The 22,131-nt window shown below is 33.7% G+C and overlaps 1 protein-coding gene across 1 annotated transcript in view; it reads right to left on the bottom strand.

Annotated features, from left to right (window-relative positions):
* The window catches only part of CNKSR2 (connector enhancer of kinase suppressor of Ras 2), a 274,536-nt gene that overhangs the window by 119,048 nt on the left and 133,357 nt on the right, over window positions 1-22,131 (bottom strand). The window contains exons 7-8 of the mRNA XM_055339141.1: window positions 17,312-17,371; window positions 14,520-14,588 (exon numbers count right to left, since the gene is read on the bottom strand). Of these exons, the coding sequence (XP_055195116.1) occupies window positions 14,520-14,588; window positions 17,312-17,371 (129 nt within the window). The remainder of the gene's footprint in view (window positions 1-14,519; window positions 14,589-17,311; window positions 17,372-22,131) is intronic.

Here is a 22,131-nt window from a genome sequence, read left to right as displayed (position 1 = left end):
ATCACAAGCAGGATTTAGCAAATTGTCTGAACTGTAATCTAGTTTCTTCTTAGGCATCCAAGTGCAAGGGAATGGGTGCCCTTGTCTGTTATTGATCATGTTTTTGCCTGGAAGATAATGACCAAGCTGAAAAGAATAAGCACTTCCACTGAAAGAATCACAGATCCTGAGACTATGATAAAGAGGTACTCTGGACTGCAGCCACTGTGGGATAATGGGAGCTGCTGGTTTTTATAATGAGTGGGCATTCATTTAAATCATAACCTCTACTGAAGAGAAAGAGGACAAAAAAGAACTGAGATGCTACAATGCTTAAAAACTCAGGGGTCTCAGATATGAATCAAAATGATCATTATGATACTTGCCTAACAAGAATAAGAGGCTGCCAGTTTAAAAAAATCACATTAATGCAGATAACTAAAGTAATGAAATTGATCAAATATCTTCCATTACATGTAAGTGGGGATTATTATGTGCCCAAAGGTGTATTACATTGAGCTTGATTCCTCAGATAGCTAAGTAGTGTCTCTGCAACCATTTCTATAAGCCAAGAGTCAAAGCAAAGTGAATTCAAATCCAAGTGTTCATTTTGCTTGCCAAAAAAATATGTGAGCAGATTTTTGAGATCAAGGTTTGGAGAAGAAACCATGCTGTTTATACAAAGAGTTTAAGAACAACTTATTAATGATAGCCACATTTTATCATTTATTTTATTTATTCAAATAATTACTAACTAGACTAAAACAGTTAATATGATGGCCATCTTTTTCTTTCAGGATATGTATTCTCAACAATGAATTACACATTTCTATCCACCAATTTCTTTCCATTTTATTCTGATATGATCATTGTGACAAGCTGGGAATTTCTAAAGCTAGATGGTGTTTTCCTGTATAATGTTCACTGCAATTTAATTTATCTTGTTCTTTAACAATTTTTGTATGCTCTTTTTGAATATGCAATCCCCAAAATTAAAATTATTTTTCCATGAGAAAGTAGAATTGTTTTTTGATAAGAAGGCAGTAATTTAGTTAGATTTTAATTTTATAGCTGAATTTAATTTTATAGCAGAAAAGTTTGTAATTCCACTAGTTTTTTCAGTTTGTTTTTCAATTTTTTATGTAAATTCCAGTTAGTTACCATATGTGTAATATGAGTTTTAGGTGTAGAATTTAGTGATTCAATATTTACATGCAACACACATTTTACTATTTATCAATTAGCCTTCCCACTTTCACTGACATAACATTAGCAATATTTTAAACAAAAGTAAACAAATATCCATGATGACCCATATAAAGTATGTACCTCTGATTCCCCAACTCTACTTCCACTACCATAAGGAAATGACTTGGATAAAAGCAGAGATACATGTGCATCATGTGTGTCACAGTGCTGTTTAAACCAACCAAAAATTGATGTAAATGTCCATTAGTAAGAGGTATAAAAATTGTGCAGAAAAGAAGTTCCAAAATAGCAAATGTAACAACTCTACTTTTCTAAAAATTTTTTATATAAATATGAAAAACATAGATATACAACATCATTAACAGTGTTACATTAAAGGGGAGTAAGGACTACAGTATATATTTTCTTCTTTATACTTCTATTTCCTGAACTTTTAGTGATGAATACATTATTATTATATACAGCAAAATTAATAAAATAAATAGACTTAGTCCATGAATAGTAGAAAATCATGAATTTTATGAATTACTTAATGAGGACTGTTTGTTATGTAGGGAAAATTTCCACAAAAAGTATAGAGCCAGAAAGACAACACTATTTAAAACACGAAAAGGTGGTGATGGGGGAATCATACCTGCTCTGTTAATTATACTTTCAGATAATTAGCAAAAAATTTGTTACTCAACAGTGCTTAATAAGAACTGTATTATCTGTTGATTTTTGGTTTAATGAATGATTTCAGCAGGTACTTGAACGTTAAATCAGGTTCACATATTAATTACTGAATGGGAATGAAGTTGGCTGAGTAATTCACAGCCCATGTGTGACATTTTTCTCATAGGTTTTGGCTCTATCAGTCCCATCCAGGGCTTGTATACTCCTAAACAGCAACTGGACTTCATGTCTCTCATTCAAATAGTCCTTTTCCTTAGATCTATCTCAAACTCTCTAATTTGGTTCATTTCTTCATTAGTTTCTATATTGTCTACTATACCTAATTCTTAACAATTGTATCCATATTGGGTTGTACCATGTTCTATTCAAGGGCAAATATGACACAATACTAAAGTTCTGGGAAAAATGATTCCCAGCTTTGGCTATGTGATATCCTAACACATCTTCAGCCATATAATAAAGTGTAGTGAATTCTTGAAATTATTTGTCTTTACCTGTTGAGATACTTATGGTTGGCAGATTATAGGGGGACATGGGTAGTTGGTATGATATAAAGAGGCAAGTATGTGAGTTAGAACTTCAGGAAATTTGAGAGTTAAAGGAGCTAAAGGTAATGTTAGGAGCTAAAGGTAATGGTACACACGTGAAAATACACAAAATAATCATTTTTCAAGATTGGCTTTCCATTTTCTAATTTGTTCCTGGCTATAGTTTAAAAATATTGTGTGACAGACCCAAATTAGAAACCATGTAAGGAAATAAAAGTAATTTAAAAAAATGATTGTAATGTATTCTTTACATTGGCTTCAATAAAAGCCTTTCTGTACTAGGAGATAAAGGGAGATCTGAAAGAAGGGGGAAGAGATCCTAGTGGTGGCTAATATAAGAGGCTAATCCACTAATACAGAAAGGAATTAAATAAGGTACAAAATTTCAAGAGACAAAGGCTTAAGGATACAACTGAAGAAAAAATATTGTAATAATCAAAGATATTCCAACTCTAAGATGCAGAATGGGTAGGAAAATGCAAATAGATGATACAAAAGATTAGGTTCTGGACATCTCTGATTGCTTGTTCTCCATTTTTTCTTTCTCCTCACAACTGATAAAAGCAGGTGTTTACCCTAGGCTAAATGTTGGACCCCTTTCTAAAATTGCATGCTGTCTTCCTATAATGATCTCTTTCCCAAGCTTCCACTACCAACTTATATATATATAATGATCTCTTTCCCAAGCTTCCACTACCAATTTATATATATATATATACCTCCCAAATCTAATCATCCCTACTTCCTATAACTCTGGTGACATACTTCCAACAGTTTAGTTCATCCATACTAATAGCTACGGAATAATCAAGCAACAATAATTCACTAGGCTATATTCTTCATATCTTTGTTACGTTGCTTTTATTTGTATTTTCATCATTTACAGCCCTATGAGGGAAACTATTTAACCCAGTTCACATGTGAAGAACTTGAAGCGAAAAGAGATTAGGTTTTCTCAGTCAATATTACAAATTTGTTTACGTGGCAAAGCCAGATTTCATATTCAAGTCTGTTTGATTCTAAAGCACAAAGCATTAGGAGAGCAAGCATGCCCCACCCTCTAAATATCCCATTGGTAATTAAAATGAATGCAACATTTTGAAAATCAAGCTCATTCAACATCAATAAAAAGTTCCCCATCATCCTCTCAAATTTGGAGTACAAGGTCACCTACAACCATTTCCCAGCTCTTAAATCCACGTGTCCTAAAGAACAGATCCTAGTAACTAATGTCTCTTCTTACCACCCTAGTTCTGGCTTGCTTTACCTGATTGCTGGACCTAAAATAAAGTCCTAACTGGTCTTCTGCCTCTAGTCTTTTGTAGCTCTGAAATACTGCTACAGTGAGGAAGTGTTCTTTCCTTAAAATCCTTCAAAAAGCTCTCTAAAGGCCCAATTAAAGCATCACCCCCTCAAAAATCTCCTTTGTCAATATGGCCACAGCTGTCTACTATTTCTCTTTAATGTGCCTCTCAAACTTTAGCATGTGTTAGAATCACCTGGAAAGCTTATTAAAACAGCTTGCTGTGTTTTAACTCAGTTTTTGATCCAGTAGGTCCCAGGTGGAATTCGCATTTTTAAAACAAGTTCTCAAGAGGGGCTGAGGATACTGGTCTGGGAACCAATTTTGAGAGCTGCTGTGCTACACCATGAGCCTCTTGAAGGCAGTGACTCGCCCATGTCCAGAATATTTTAGGTGCTTAATGTTTTTAAGATTAACGATAATAACTTATAGTCAGTTTATCAGGTACCTTCTACGTAGTATGCATGCAATGGTGCATACATCAGCCTGAGCCTCATTTTTTTAAATAATAAATTTATTTTTTATTCGTGTTAAATTTGCCAACATACAGAATAACACCCAGTGTTCATCCCCTCAAGTGCCCCCCTCAGTAGCCTGAGCCTCATTAAAGAGCATGAGCAACAGAAGAGATAAGCTGGTGAAGAAACACAGTAAAGAGAAGAACTTCAAATAAGGTGAGTAGAGGGTGCAATGGGGGTCCCCAAAAGGGGCATTTAATCCATCCTTGTGGGTTCAGGAAAGGCTTCCTATTAGCATAAACTGAATTTCTTAGGTCAACAGATGAAGGAGATGTGGAGTGGAAAGAGGTGTGAGAAAAAGTATCAATGTTTTTAGCAACTTTTAGTTCTCTATGTGTGGAAGAGGTGGTGGATTGAACTATACACTCTTCTCAAATGCCACTTTCTTCCTCGGCCATGTCTCTGCAAAAGCATTCTTCCTTCTGTTTCTAATTTTTCTTCCACCTACAAAATCTTACCTATCTATAACAGCTCTCAGTAAATGCAATATCCATCATAAAGCCTCTCAACATCTAGAAAAAACCCTATTTTCCTTCTGTAATTCTCATAGCACACTGTATCTCTCTAGTGGCATTTTTTCACATACTACCTCTTATTAAAGTTATACATTTTTCCTCACACCCCTCCTCTCCACCTACCCTCACAAAACTGGATTTTGAGGGTTTTTTTTAACAATTAAAAACAGAGTCTTATTTGTCTGGATATACCTGCAAGCTTTACAAATGGTAGATACTTAATATCTGTTAAAAACTTGACTAGTGGTATCATGGTTACCCGAGAATGTAAGTGTTTCAGAGACAATAAAGTGCCTTGAAACTCCAATGGGAGTTTAGTTTAGTATGTAAAACTAAGATGTATAAAATTTTTCTCCAAATGAATATACCTGATGATACTAAAGCTATAATAGACGTTCCTTACACTAAACTACCAAGTAAACTTTCTTATAAGTGAACATTTGAAAAAAGAGTATTTGCATCTTAGATACCCCAGACATAAAGTCATAGTGATGTGATTATGAAAAGGAATATAACAGTGGATAAAGTTCCTATTTCATCATAGAAAGACTCTGCTTTATCATACACATTATATGAACACTTTTAAGTTTTTTTTCTACCAGAAAAATGTTTTATAGTGGTTATAAGTAGTCCAAGTTTCTCAACATTTATTAGAATATTTCATTCATATTAAGCTCATGGGCTAGAATGAATCTCTTAAAAGCCACCATATGCATCTTATACAAATTGTGTATTATTAGTTATAGATAATATCTTTTTCACATATGTTGAACTAGTAATATTATCTTCCTGACCATCTGAGGTAGCACAAGCCAGTGTCTCTAAGCAATGGCAAGTCATATTACTTACTAGTTTAGATGTAATCCCCAACTTGCACACTGAAATGTATTTTACATACAACACAAACCAGATTAAAATTTCCCAAGAAAGTCTTTAAGGTATCCCAAAAATGTTAAAAGCCAGAGGTTCTGCTTTCTTGTAGATGGGGCTTGTAATTCCTTGGGTGAAAGGCAACATAAGTGGCAGGTCCTTGGACACTGAGTTGCCCAGATTAGGTGCACAAGAGGCTTTGGGGTTGGTGCTGAAGAGATGAGTGGCTTCCTTTCCTCTTGGTACATAGAGGGAAGAAGTAGTCTCTGACCCCTTTAGGACATGCCCTACCCTAATTCCCAAACACCTGGTGAATTAGTTGACCAACATATGAAAATAAACTCTATGCTATGGTTCCAAGAAGCCAAAGTTAAAATAAGCATTAAGGTAAGAATTTAAGCCTATCAACCCAGAACTTCTTTACCTTTGTCACAGCTGTATTTGGAGTTACAAGAAAGCATCTCTATACCTAGACAGGAAGATAGGACATTTCTTAAACTATTTTTAAAGTTATTATCCTTCACAAGACAAAGTAACAGATTCATTAACATTTATACATGCTCCTGTGTATACACAAACTCTTACCCACAAGTTGTAATGTATAAATTATACCTCTTCACAAAGGAAATTTCAGAGACTTGAGGTGTGCCTATATGAATGTCTGATGACATGAGCCATGCTATACCCAAACATCCTTCTACTCTTTTTAAAAGCACTTTAGATACTTAATTCAATACACAACCCACTATGCTGTGACTAATGACACTCTGTCTTTACCATATCTTTTGTTGCTGAGATATTTATTACAATGTCCTTCACATTTCTAAAAAGTTATTGAAATAACTAATAAATTCAACATTTTATATCTGTGACTGCCTCTTTCTTTAGCAAAACAAGCTATGTGAAAGAAATGTCATAGTTATAAACATTTCAGAAGTAATGAATTTTGATATACAATATCTTTCAAGGATCCTAGAACTATAAACCTTGGGTACCAAACTTCACCTTCACTTAAATTTTTTTCCACAAAATACTAATGAGAAGGTCTTATGATATTAAATTATAATATATATATTTGGAAATATCCTAATTCTGCCTTTCCACTCATTTACTGATTAGAAACAGAGATTTGCACATGGTTCATATACAAATGAATATAAGCTAAAAGGTATGCATTTGGTTAAGTAACTATACACAAAAAAGTGATTTAAATTCTAGCATTAAGTAATTAGGTAATCCACAGTATTCAGAAATGTCCTAAGGTGTAACTATTTTATATAAAACCTTAATATTGATATTTTTACAAACATTAGTTTAGAAAAGGTAATCTTGGGACAAGATAAAAGGAATAAGCATTTGAAAAGGAACATGGGAATTAAAAGTATTATTTTCATTAGGGGAAAACCCCTACAATTTTACATTTTTATTCATTGAATGACTCTTCATCTCACATCCTCCTTAACATTAAAAGGCATTTATCCAGTGAAATAAGAGGATGCCAAGGCATTTTTAAATATATTTTTAATTGAAGTTTGATTTGGCATTTGTTTTTTTAAGGCATTTTTTGTGGCTTAATTTTGCTGTAAAACTTGGGCCATGCTGAGTTGCTTACATTTGATTTACATGTATGTTTTTGTGCTTAATATTTTCATGTGAATTTCAGAGTCATATATACAATGTGTGCACTATATTTAAAGAGAAAGCACAAAGAACATAATTTCTCACTGCTATAGAATGAACAAGTAGTCCAAGACAGAAAGCCAACTTGAGGACTACAATAAACTAGTACTTTTACCTACTGCACACCTTCTTCCTGGAGTCTTTTCCTCCATAACTAATAAGTTGTGTAGAGCTACATGGGAATTTCTTGGTTGCCTCACGGGGAAGCTCGTGGAAGGAAAACAGTCATCATTTCTTCCTTTATGTTTTAGGACTCACCCACATAGTTTTCACCAAAAGTGACACATTTACATATCCTGTTACTTGCATCATCTCCTGTTATCTATCACGCATCCTAACTGCAGCCTTTCTATTGCTGGTGTCTCTGCTTCTGTGGCCAGCTGATTAATAAACTGTGGGTACAGTTTAGCATCTTGAGCATACAGCTCTCTTTCCCTTCTTCCATTTCCATATGGTATTTTGTAATGTTGTGGTCTCTGAAGGCCAAAGGTTTATTTTGGGGACTTAATGGTTTATATTCGTATATGCTATAGAAAACTGAATCAAAGCCAATGTTGTTTTTATTTCATTCCAAAACGTAAAATTGAGTGAATCTGAAAGCCTCTGCTAGGGATAGATGGAGGAAGAAGACAATCACATTACCGTGAAAGGCTTTTGGGGAGAATCTTTGATCATATCATAGAACCTAACCCCCTCAAAATTAAGAACATATTTTAAAAGAACCATAATAATACAGGTTTTTAACTAAAAGTTTTAAAGATATTTACGTGAGTTAAATTTTAAAACAATTTTATGTTTACATATTAGGAAATTATTATGTTTCAGCCATTCCTTCCTATATTTCATTTCTGTTCTTCTTGCAAAGATACAGAAATTTGCATCTTAAAATAAAGAGTTATAGTCAACAAAGTTAGAGGATGAAACAAAGCACTGTAATCTAAAAATCTACAGGTCCTACTTATAAGAATTTTGAGAAAGAATAATGAAAACATCTGTACTTATGAAAAATGCTTAAATTTAATTTAGGCATCCACATGGAGAAAATAATTAAAAGTAACCAAAACTCTGCTATTCAAAAAGTGACATGCTTAAAAATGTACAATTTTTGCTATGAATGTTTATATCATTTACTGTCAGACATTTAACAGACATGTTTACTTGAAAATACAAATACTGCAATAGATGTCCATATGTATCAAGACAAAACCAAAGCATGAGTATATATGCATATATATATAGCTAAATAGCATTCTAAACCTTTATTAATAAAAAAATTAATTTAAGAACTTCCATAATGGCTAAAAATACTTTCACTGTAGCAGTTATCTTTAGAAATCATTTTACCAGAAATCCAACAACTCAGACAAAAAAACTAACTCAATGTCAGCTCCAAATGGGGCCATACTGAACTCTCGGCCATTCGTTCCAATTTAAAAAAATTCTTTATTGCCCAGTATTAGGGTTGTAAGATGAGAGAAATGTAAAAGTAATCAGTGGTTACATTACCTAGGATTTCAGCCATGAGGCTGATCAGAATATTAATTTAGTGGATAAAGCCTACATTTGAATCCTAGGGCTAAATAACCTGAAAAGAATGTAAGATTATTATCATTATCTCTTGAATTTCCTATGTTATGGTGCTTTAATGTGTTTACCTTTCATGCAATAATTTTTATCTTTTTCAGACAGTTATCCACTAATTGCCCACCCCTACTACAGACGGAAAGTGAGTTAGGCAATTGTGACCAGCTGACTTTTTGCCTTTTCCATAGGGGTAGGAAAAGGGCTGCAGTTATTGATACTGATTTGCAAGTGAGTCACACACTTAATAAGCTGAAGCAGGTAAGAACATCAGCCAATAGACACATTTGAAACATATATAATAATCACTTATAAAAAAAACCTCTTAAAATTCCATATAAATAACTAGATCATATTTACCATATATTGATAACAAAAGATGTATATATACTACTAATAAGAATAAATCAGGAGTAACCATTTTCAAAGGCAATTCCATTTTTCCTGGTGAAGCTAGTAAAAAGTATAGAATTAAGAAATAAGTCAGGATGTAGAAATCTGCAGAGAAAATAAATTGGTTACCAGCAAGTTACCATTGTTAAGGCATCATACAACTTATCTCCTTTATATAAAGACAATGTAATAAACTTCAGTTGGTAATATAACACTCATAAAATACTATATTGGATAATAAAGTAATGAATTGATTTCTCTAGGCAAAATAAAATATTATATAGTTTATAGCAATATGTGGCACTTCAAAATCAGTTTCCACATATTCTTATCAAATATGCAATGTTTAATGCATAAACTATGATAATCTCATAAACGATCTACTATGTAAGGCAGAACTTGAAATAAAATATTATTATGAGTAATTGAAGTCTATGATGCAGTTTCCTGTAATTTTTGATAAATGACTCTTCATGATTTTTCCTTCCAAAAGAGAACAATTCACTTCCTGTTTTGAATACCAATTTCTTAGAACCCTAACAGAGTTATTTTATGGTATTTTCATAATCATTCATTAAGCAAAATGTTAAACACCATGCTAATATATTCAATCTCTGTACTCCAGCAACATCTTGTGTTTACAGGAATAAGACATGAGATGCACCAGAAATACTGCCATTTGAGGTCTCAGTTTTCAACATTTTGGGCATAAGAAATTATAAGACAAATACTTCCTCATTTGAGAAGGAAGAACAGAAGAATAAAGAATAAAAATGTGAACAAGGTGAAGAATGGAGGAAAAACAGTCAAGTGAGAAGTGATAAGGATGGTAAAGGAAAGGAGAAGAAAACGGAGTTAGAAAAAAAATGTTAAAGAACAAAGTCAACATTTTAGTAAATTTAAAAAGAGAGAAAGAAAGGAAAGGGCACATCTGGTGTTAGTCAATATCCTGGTATTCATTCCATTCAATGAACCACTCCTTCCTGCTGAAGTGCAGGGACAGGGAGGTAGGGTGAGAGGGAAGGAGGGGAAGGGGGAGCTGGGCTTTAATGTGTCACCACATTTTGCATCCGTTCTGATAATGCTGGCTTCCCTTGTAAATAGTACTCTTCTGGGGTTGAAGGAACAAGAGGGTGAGGACAAAGTCAAAAAGGAGAGACTAGTGGTGAGAATAAGAGAGACTAAGGGAGATACCTTTGATAATTATATAAATGAAGTTAGAATGACCTTTCCAGATGACTCAACAGTCCTTTAATATGTTCCCTTCCTCCAGCCACCACTGCCACCACCTGTAAGTCTTGTTGAGCAAATGTTTACCATTTGAGGGATAACAACGACCATTAGCTTATAGTACTCATCTTCCATTTCTCACTAATCATTGTCCAACATCCTATTTGCTGCAATCTATCTTTTTGACTATCCCAACCTAGTTATTTTTCCATCCCAGTAGCCTTTATGGCTACATATATTTTGTGCCAGAGGGTAGTCACCAGGTTTCAAGAGACCTTTCAAAGTAATAGTGAATATGTTTTAATATTTACACAAAATAAGAGGAAATTTTCCAAATGCTGGATTCAACCACCACATACCCCCTCCTTTTAATTGGTATTCCTAAGAAGAAAATATCTGTTTTTAGTATGGATTGAATCTTTAAAACACTTACACACCAAAAACAGTATTAACATAAATTTTAACAGATTCGTTAGGAATATGCCCCAATAGATTTAATAACTATAAATAGTCTCATCAGCTAAAAATACGTGTTAAAAGTGCATCATGAGGGCAGAGTTGCTGGTTCAAACTATGCCGAGGTATCTCCCAGAGAGAGGGATGTAGTGTCAGATGAAGTGGAAAAAATCTTGGGAGATTCCAGCAGCTTTGAGGAGTTGGATCTTCACTGGCGGGGAAGACATGCAATAGGACTCAGTCTGCTTTGCTTGGATGTTCATGATTTTTTCTTCTTTCTACCTGGCAGCCACAGTTTCTCAGCCACAGAAGTATGTTGATTTGCAAAGCTTAAAAGCCATTTATAATAAAGAATATAGCAATATGAAAAATGACATAAAACTTCCAGTTTCGTTTCAAATAAGAAAATATACTTTTTGAAAAGAGAGCAAACTAGAAAATACATACATCTAATTGGACATCTCAAAGATATACCATACTAGCAATTTCAAAAAATAGTACTTGAATTTATCTGTGAGTCATTCAACTTTCTCAGACCCTTAGGGAAAAATTTCAAACTGCTTCTCTATGTATTTTAAAATAAGAAAAGTTTTCAGATTTTATATTATATATTACTACCTTTAGCAGTAGGAAATTTATAGAAAAATACTAACTAGGCTAATAACATTCAAAATATAAGATTGAACTTTAGTCTTCACTATCGAGTCTAAATTGGTATAGAACAATATTGGCAATTATCTCGCTATTCTGGTCAATTACTTGATTAAAAATAATATTAGATAAGTATTCCAAATGTATCAGGCCACACCTTAATGTAGTAATTATATCATAACCAACCCCTACTGTCTCTGGTAATTAATGGAGGGACAGAAGGGGTAACTGTAGACTACAAATAATTTATACTTGTTTCAACTAATTTACCTACCTACCAAATCTTTATAGTAAAAAAAAAACCAGATAATTTCCATTTCATCATTTTTGTATATTATCTAGTAAGAAGTTAAAAGCACTGTACAGACCACAAAGGAGGCAAAAGCAAGAAAGAGAGAGCAGACTAGGCTGCACTTAATAAAATGAGCCATTCTTACACAAATAGGCCTCTCATTTGAACACAAAGAAGACAATCTGGTAATTGATCACATTAGTAAGGACGGCTACTTTTAGGGAATTCAACATATTCTCCTGTCAGAGAATGTCTCTATTATCATCCAAAATCAATTTGGAGGTTCTAGTAGCAGTCTGCTAAGACCAGACTCCAGTTGGCTCAAGAGTTGTTGCAGGTAAAAGGGAAGAAGGGAGGTTGGAAAGTTAATTTTTATTGAGCTCTTAATGTGTGCCTGACATTGTGATAGGTGTTTTACGTATCTATCTGAAGGAAAAGAGTGAGGAAGTAGCAAAAAAGTTAAATTTCTAACTCATTTCTAATTTTACTTCAGTTGAAACACTGCCCTAGTTACGTAAATTCTCATTTCCTTTCCTCTTCTCTTACCCTTGCTGCCCTTCCCCCACCCAATCCAAAAAAAACGAGGCCTTGGAGTCAGAGTTGCAGGTGAGTTATTCATTCTGAGTCTCAATTTCCACATAAACCTTCTTTGTATAGTTATTTTAAGTAGTAAGTGACATAAAATATGTAAAGTACTTAACATGATGCTTGGCACCTGTAAGAACTCAGTAAACGTTGGTTGTTATTATTATTATTATAAAAAGATAAGCTTTTGCTTAAATAGTTACTATGATTCACTTAAAGCCATCAGTCAATTTCAGAGCAAAAACTGGAAGCAAGTTCTCCCAACCATCATTCTATGTCATTTTCAATATTTTAGAATATTCCTGTGATGCAAAAATGTATTTATACATTCTCACAGTATTTAAGTATCACCAACCCATATAGATTTTATTAGTTCACTTGCAGTCCTTTAAGGACTTTCATATTCATTTGGCAAACATCAGAATCTTTGCACCAGAAAGAGTATCCTTTAAACAATTTTATTTTTCCTTAGAGACTAATTTCTACCCACTTAGAATTGACCAACTGGAAATTGGTCCCAACTATTGAACAGATGTCATATTTGTTCAGGTAACATTGCAAAAATGGAGGCAGCATGAGCATTACAAAAGGGAGAAGCTGCTTGTCTACTGAAGCAGCTGCTTTATCCCACTGCCCACAGCCTCATCCTAGAGGACAAGAAACTTTAGTTAGGACAACCACTTTGTATAGTTTCTAGTAATGGCAACTTTCTCATTATCAAAACTTGTCATAGTGTGGAAAGGCTTTGCTGATGACTAGAATTCTGCATTAATTACTATTAACCTAACACCTACATGTTTAATTTTTTAAACTTTGATTAACTTTAATTCACTTAGTTAATGAACCCATTGAAGAAACAGTGTAACTTTAATTATCAGTGTTCAGGAGCCTCTCCACAATATTACAAAGTTCTCAGTTTACTCAAGGCCAAAAATGAAATGGCTTCTACCTTCACATCAGAATCAATGAGAACGACTGGAGTTTTTCTTTTTTCTTTTTTTTAAAGGACTGGAGTTTTTCACACCAGTCTTCTTACCCCCCAAATATAGCCTTTCCTTCTAAAAGTTTCTTCTATCGCTAGAATGGGCAAAAACAAATTTAATTAAAAGGTACACTAGGAAACAATTATCCACTCTGAAGGGTTAGTGAGCTATAGTAGAATATTTACCAAAAAAAACCATTTTTTTTTCAAATGAAGTTTGTTATATTAATAAACAGATTATTTTAATTTGTTTTAGAGAATACACTTTATTTTGGCAGATATAGAAGACAAAAGTAAATCAACTGAGACAGAAAACAGCCCAAAGTGAAAATCATGTGATGTTCATTTTCTAAACCTAACAATAAGAAAAATAGCCCTTGAAAGTCTACCATTGACACAAAAATCCACTGTCAAGATCTTAGCCTGGAAAGGGATTTGTGAGGTTCACAGAGCAAGAAAATTTCATGAACTTATGTAGCTACATGCAACAGTTTTAAAACAAAAATTGTTGTCCCCTTTAGAGAAATGAAGAGCCAATTTGGCTATTAATGTTTAAATTGTTCAAAAACTGACATTTAAAATAAGCCAATCTACCAGACACTTCAGTGAGCAAATTAATGTTAAAGTAGATGAATGAATGTATGCCCTTACAAAACATACCTACTAGGTAATTCCATAGTTTGTAGAGTAAAACTTGTAAATTTTATCCAGGAAATATTGAATTTCTGTGCATCATCACATTAATTTCTAGCCCCAAATTATTATCTTGGTTCATGGGGTGTATAACATTATCTTGCACCTGTCTATATAGAAATGCACATCTAACCTCAGCCAACACTAGTATTTCCAAGCCTTATATTAAAACTATGTTTTTTTAAAAAACTATGCCTTATCGTCTGTCCAATAATTAAGAATATTCATTCAACTATCTTAAAGAAGGCTATTCGATCATTTTGTACAAACAGCCATTTCATTTTATTGGTATTCTTTGAAAGCTTTAGCAAATCTTTATATCAGTTCCTCCCACTGACTCATAAGGTAATTATACATACCACAGTCTGATGATTAACTTGAATCACTTCGTCGCCAGCATGGATTTTCTTGCACCGATCTGCAGGTGACTAAAATTAACATAACAGAAATGATAAAGAACATAAATTTTACCAGTCATTTCCTTCACCTGAAAATACTACAATAAGTTCACCTCTTTAAATTAAATCAAGAAATTAATCTTTAAAAAATTAAAAATTATTACTAGTGTTTAATGTATTATTGGCACTGTATAGCTAACTAATAATAGAAAGAATTTACTTTAAACGTGATTTCCAATTTATTTATTCACTTCCAATTTCCAATTATTTCAAAACAAAGTCTTGATGCAATATTAACCTCAATTCAACAAATTTTGAAATTCACAAAAGAATGATCTGTCATAGGTCAGAATTCAAGATAAGATGATATTCCAGAGAATTCCAGTTAATCAAGTAATAATATAAGTATACTCTAAAGAGGGTAGTTCATCTAGGATATGAGCTCAACCCTAAGAATGGTATCACAACAAGAAAAAAATTTTTTATAGCACCTTTAGGAGTTAGGCATATTAACAAATCAGACAAGTACCATGCTACAATTCTGAAAGGTTTGCAATTTTTACTGTAATAGGGCTATAGCTATACTCAGTCGCTGTGCTATCTGGCTCACAATTGATCTTTTTAAAGAAGAGTATAGAAGGAAAATATCAAGCCAATGGTTCTAGTCATGATGTAAAAGAAAATGATAGTTGGCATATAAAATTGAAAGAAACTGAAGCAACTTCTTTCATAGATAAGGAAAAAAAGGAGTAAGTCATATAAATTACAAACCTTCAATGTTAAATGGGACCCTAGAGATCATTTTGTCCAAACTTCTCATTTTACATAAGAGAAAACTAAGAAAGTAGGGCAGAACAAAGCAAAATAACTTAACCACTTTAGTGAGCAGCTTTACTAAGACTGAGCACAGATCTCCTAATGATAAATGACTGAGGTACCAAAACTAGTGAAATATTTTCAAGAAAAAAGAATTAAATGATGAGCCATTAATATATGGTTCATATCCTTACTACTCATAGGCTGAATCTTTTTATGATCACTCACCCATTTAGCAAATATTACTGAGTAATGAATATGAGGAGTACATAGTGCTCAACTTTTTTATATAGACCCCACACAATTCAGAGATGCATTTCTATCAATTCTTCAAGATACAGTTCAAAATCATATCTGTGATTACTTCTCTGGTTTCATTTGGTGTCACTGATGATTCTTTCCTTTATCTATACAAATTTTACTACCTTTTTACACACACACACAGACACACACACCCCTAATTTAAAAATTCTTTCAAGACCTAGCCTTATGCCTGGAACATAGGAGATATGAAGCAAAAGTCTGTTACAAGAACAAATAGATAAATGAACGATTGGAGGAATGTACAAATAAATTAGAATGATCAATTAGTGATCAGGAGTATAGTATACATTATCTCCATTTTAAAATTGTAACTAGTTGCTAATATGCATATAACTGATATTTTGACCCCATATTTAATACCAAATGTGAAGCCAGTACAGCAATCCAACTGCAATGTATATTATGTGTTTTTACTATTCTCAAGAAACCAAGAGAAGTGAGTGGGAAAAAAGTCAATAAATGATTAACATAGTAAGTGAATTAGATGAAGAGAATGTTGATTTTTTTAAAAAGAAAATGCTGGTAAAATACTGACATCTATGAAAACTCGAGATTAACCAATTCCACTCCAATCTTCCTTGAAGGAATAGAGCATAAACATGTAACCTGTCAGAATTTCTAAAAGAAGCAATATTCAAAGCTCAGCACCTTCTTAAGAGCAAGATGGAAGTCTGGGACAACTGAATGGAGGAATAATGATTTATTATACTATTCAAATCTATTTTAGTGACATGTTCAGACTCAACACGATCACTTCACATTTCTGTAGCTCTTTATAGCACAGCCTTTCACATCTATTAGGTTATTTGATTTTCACACCAACCTAGTGAGGTGTGTAGTGCAGATAATATTTTCAATTTATAGCTGAGGAAACTAAAGCAATAATAGGGTCAGTGACTTGCCAAAAAATTATACTACCATTAAGATGCAGAACTAAAAAAAAAGATGCAGAACTAATTGTAGGACTCTGGAGCCTAGTGACTCTGACCCACTGCTTGCAGTGGTTCTCAAATTTGAGAATGTCTCAGAAGCACCTGTTAAAACAAAATCTCTTATTAAGAAACAGGCTGGTCTCCAGAATTTCTGATTTAGTAGTTCTGGGGTGGAATCTGAGACTTTGTATCTCCAGCAAGTTGCCAAGGGAGGCTGATGCTGTTGATCCAGAGAGGGACCCTGTTGTGAAAACCAGTGAGCTCTATCATGCTGGCTCTTCACTGAATTGAGCTGAATTATAATGCAGTATTCAGAAAGACTGAATTATCTGATGTTTCTTTCTTCTATAAGTTTCTTAATATAACTAACCTATTTGACAGATGGAAGTAGATTCTTTTAGATGTCAAAATAACTTGTCATAAACCAGAAAATAACAAAGACAGATCTCTGGCTATGAACAGAAAACATCTGATTTACTCTAGGTAAATAGTTACTCTAAACTAAATAAAATGACTGAAATTCTTCCCAAACCAGCACTTACTAACTCAATGTGTCTTTTTATTTTTTTCTCCTTATTTGTTCATGTCCTCAGAAGTCAATTTCAATTATGTGAGATATATAAGTTGTTTAATAATAAAAAGCAAAACACACACTATAGTCTGAAATGTTACAATACTTACATTTTCTGTAGTTCCAGTAATTACATGGAGGCCATCATATGTTGATTTAATATACATACCCTAAGAAAAAGACAGCATCAGAAAAAAAGTGAAGTGATTGGAATGTTTTCAAGTATATTATAATCCCATTTACAAAAAAATTTATCCTATCAAAATTGCCACATGCCCCATGAATCCATATTCAATGATGCTATCTTTAAACTAGTAAAAAAATTCCTATCTGAACGTTCTGGTTTCTAAAGTTTGCCTGAAGAAGCCTGTACTCAACCAAATAATTACTTGATAAGTAAATTGCCTGTGACACTTATAAATTGTAGCATGGTAATTCAGTATTCTGGAGAAAGAACACAACTCACTCCCCCAACTGTCCTTATTATTTGTTCTGTGGCAAAGTAAAAGTTATAATGGGAAATTCAAATATTAGTTATTAGTGTATTATACTTGATACATATTACACAACAAAAAAGTAGGTTTCTATAGAGCCACTTCAAGTATTGCTTGAGAAGAAGAGTAACAAAATATTGTTAATATAAACTTTTCTTTTTTTTAATTTATTTATTTATTTATGATAGTTACACACACACAGAGAGAGAGAGAGGCAGAGACACAGGCAGAGGGAGAAGCAGGCTCCATGCACCGGGAGCCCGATGTGGGATTCGATCCTGGGTCTCCAGGATCGCGCCCTGGGCCAAAGGCAGGCGCCAAACCGCTGCGCCACCCAGGGATCCCAATATAAACTTTTCTATAGCTCTATTATGGAATCCTATATTTCCTGCCTTTATTTTCATTGATGAAGTTTTTTTAAAGATTTTATTTACTTATTTATGAGAGACACAGAGAGAGGCAGAGACACTGGCAGAGGGAGAAGCAGGCTCCCTGTGGGGAGCCCGATGTGGGACTTCATCCCAGGACCCTGGGATCATGACCTGAGCCAAAGGCAGATGCTCAACCACTGAGCCATCCAGGTGCCCTCTCATTGATAAAGTTTAAAATTATATCCAATCACTTATATATCAATAATTAAGAGTTAATGTGTGGCAAGCCCTCCTCCTAAAAAAGAGAGTGAGGTTCCACTTTCCATTTAATAAAGCTATTTTAGAAAATGCTTGATTACAATTGAAAGATTATCTAGAAATCCTGAAATTATGTAAGCTTTATGAACAAACAAAAACTTAATTTTTTAAAAAGATTTTATTTACTTATTTATGAGAGACACAGGCAGAGGGAGAAGCAGGCTGCATGCAAGGAGCCTGATGTGGGACTGGAATGTGGGATTACGCCCTGAGCCAAAGGCAGGCGCTCAACTGCTCAGCCACCCAGGCATCCCAAACAAAAACTTTAAATTATAGATAGTGATAGAACTTGAAAAAAATCACAAGAAAATATTCACATTGTAAATATTAAAATATTTTCATTTAAGTAAGTAAGAAAAAAAGATGATTCATGGAATGGCCTTTTTTCCTCCCTAAGGAAGATTCTGTTACTTTTTTCTTTGGGAAAAAAAATTACTGAAGTTTTACATACACTAGTGCTTTGCATTTTAAAATATTGATTTCAAAAATAAAAAATATGAATTTTAATAAACTCAAAGCCTACAATATAATGGATTTAACAATAACCAACAATATTTCAGAAAAGCACTAATTTTAGTTCTTATGTAGGCAATTACTAAAATATTAATTTCCCATACCTTTTGGTTAATTATACATTTATTATTTAAAAATATTTTATTTAAATTCAATTTGCCTACTTATATATTTAGATAAGTAAATGTACATGTATCTCCGTTGAAAATAAGTAAGAAATAAAAACAAGAAGCAGTAAAGTTCATGGGATGGTACTATTAAAAACTGAGTAGGCTTGAATTCTTAAGTCATTTCAGTAATGTCTTATGTCTAAAATGTTGTTACCTGTTCCAAAAATGATTGAGCCTGGATGATTAAAGTGAAACAAAATGAATGTAATTTAAAAGGTGTTCATTTACCTGCAAACTCTAGTGTTTTAAGTGCAACTTCATTATTTCATATAAAATAACCTCAACAGAAGTGCATATAGAAATTAATTAAGAAATTGTCTAGTAGTTGTTGCCTATGACCATATGGTAATATTCAACCTTACGCCAGTGACAAGTCTACAGCATACTTACTTTTTAAGTTAATACTTTTTTTAAAAAAAAGATCTTATTTGTTTATTCATAAGAAATACAGAGAGAGGCAGATACATAGGCAGAGGGAAAAGCAGGCTCCCTACAGGGAGCCCGAGGTGGAACTTGATCCCAGGACCCCAGAATCATGCTCTGAGTTGAAGGTAGACACTCAACCACTGAACCAACCAGATGTCCCTTAAGCTAATACTTATCCCATCATTTATGGGGGGGGGTAAATATAACGGTGCTCTTATAGAACCTAGAAGAGGACAAGATTCTTGCTATCATTTGCCTCCAGGAATTAACAAAATCACATCAGATTAATAAAGGATCTTAATTATATTTGTAAGAGCTAAACACTGCTTTATTTCAGTTATGTTTACATAGAAGGACTGTGAGAGAATAAAGTGAGAAAAGACAGGGAAAGAAACAGTATGTATCACTTGGACATACAAAACAGTCATCATGGCTTATCATTCTCTATCACTATCGTCACAGATATCAACTGGTTACAACGTGCCAAAGACTGTTTTAAGTGTTTCATATTTATTTCACAATAGCCTATGTGGTATAAACTATCATTACTTCTGTCTTAGAGATAAGAAAACTGAGGCCCAGAGAAGCTGGGGAGTCTACCCAAGGGGATGAGGCTAGGTTTCAAGCCTAGGTAGTCTGACTTCAAACCACACACTCAACACCACTAGAGTGTGTTGAGGCTCCTGATTTATCAGTTCATTAACAGGAGAGTTGTGCACCTTCACTTTTCTTATTATAACATAATATTTGGCAACTGTAGGCATTAAAGTCAACCATTCACTGTTTAACATCTATTCTAAGAGACTGAGACCTCTTTAGCACACATGTACTATGTGCAGTGTGGTTATAAAGAGTACCTGTGTTTCATATTACACAAATTTATTTTATTGACTCATCTTCTCTGAAAAAGATTTTGTTTCTCTCTACATTTCTTGCAACACTGATCATTACTGATTATGAACTAAGGTGTGACAAGAGCTCTAAATAGTTTCATTAATGATTAGGTTATAGAGAAAGTCTAATATCCTAGGATAAATGTTTTAAAAAAAAAGCAATATAGCCATAATAAAAACTCATGGACATAATCTAGTTGTGCCTCCGGAAGTAAAATAAGTGTGCAATTATTACACACATCAGGAACCTCAAAAGTGGCAATTGTAAGCTAAAGCAGGTATCTGTTATTTAAAGGAAGAATATCGGGATCCCTGGGTGGCGCAGCGGTTTGGCGCCTGCCTTTGGCCCAAGGCGCGATCCTGGAGACCCGGGATCGAGTCCCACGTCGGGCTCCCGGTGCATGGAGCCTGCTTCTCCCTCTGTGTCTCTGTCTCTCTCTCTCTCTGTGACTATCATAAGTAAATAAAAATTAATAAAATAAAGGAAGAATATCTCATCATTGTTTATATATAATATAATAAAATGTTCTATGATTTATATTAAAGTATTTTTTTTCAGATGGATAAATTTTTTTTAAATGCTTAAATAAAGGAGGATATAACTATGTATACCAAGTTGAATTCTAGCAACCTCATGGAAGCAATTTTAAATGCCTCAAAGGATGAAGATACTGTTTTATGTGATATTTTCATTTCTAACCTTAATAAACCATTTGCTTAATAAATGCTTTTAATAATCAAAATTGACTTCATTCTTTTTACCTCCCTCTGGTAGTATTAATGAGAAAAAATGGCCAAAAAAGTCAGGTACTCAAAGAAAGTAAAAGAAGCAAGTTGCTTGGATGAGTTTCAAATTAATCATCTTCCAAATAATGAAGAGTCCATAGTACTACAGCTGATCACTTGTTCACCTCTGAGAAAGGGTCAAACAGCAGGAGGACATGTAATTCAAATGGCTTTTTTTCTGAAAGTGAGACAAATCTGGCCTTTCATTTCATCAAAACTTTAATTCTTTCTTCCCTTTTAAAAAAAAAACAATTAATTAATTCTGGAGCTGACTTGAATAGCTCCTTCTCTCCTGCTTAGCTTGCCAAAATGATATTTGCTTCACTCGGTCTCCGAATGTCAGTTGACCAATGCGCACCAAAGCAACCTCACAATCAAGTCAATGGAGTAAGGCATATTTGAGGATAATCCAAGTCTAATAGCAAAAGAGCTCTCTGAGGCCAAGAGGCTTCCCCAGGGGATGTCCCTCCGAACCCCTTCCTCTCTATTCAACTCATTTCTTGGTTCCAATCTAGTTTTGTTATGTTCTAATAGCTTTCATTCTCCCTCCTTTAATTTTCTGCTAATCATAGTCGTTTAAAAGCATTTTAGAGGCTAGTTGCAGGTTTTAATCATAACTATGTTTCCATCATTCGTTATAACGCTTAGGACTCTTGAACTAAGAAATCCCAGGGGATCTGATTAATTAGGTGGAAAGCTGATGAATAATCTATCCAGTTTATCAGTGGAAGAACCAAGCAATTACCTTTTGCCTATGAAAGATGTTGTTCTGAAACTGGCAGAAGACCTTCTGCAGATGTTTTAAGCTAATTAAACTTCCCTAAAGCTTGGTACTCTCCCACCTCTATTTCTTTCCTTCATTTACCATTAAGACATTTCCTATGTCTAAGCACATGCTAAAAATGTTACCAAAATCCTCAGATCTATTGATTCCAAATATGACTGATTAAACTTACTTA

Source organism: Nyctereutes procyonoides, unplaced genomic scaffold (assembly GCF_905146905.1).
Source record: "Nyctereutes procyonoides isolate TBG_1078 unplaced genomic scaffold, NYPRO_anot_genome, whole genome shotgun sequence".
Lineage (NCBI taxonomy): Eukaryota > Metazoa > Chordata > Mammalia > Carnivora > Canidae > Nyctereutes > Nyctereutes procyonoides.
This window is presented reverse-complemented; position numbering and strand designations above follow the sequence as displayed.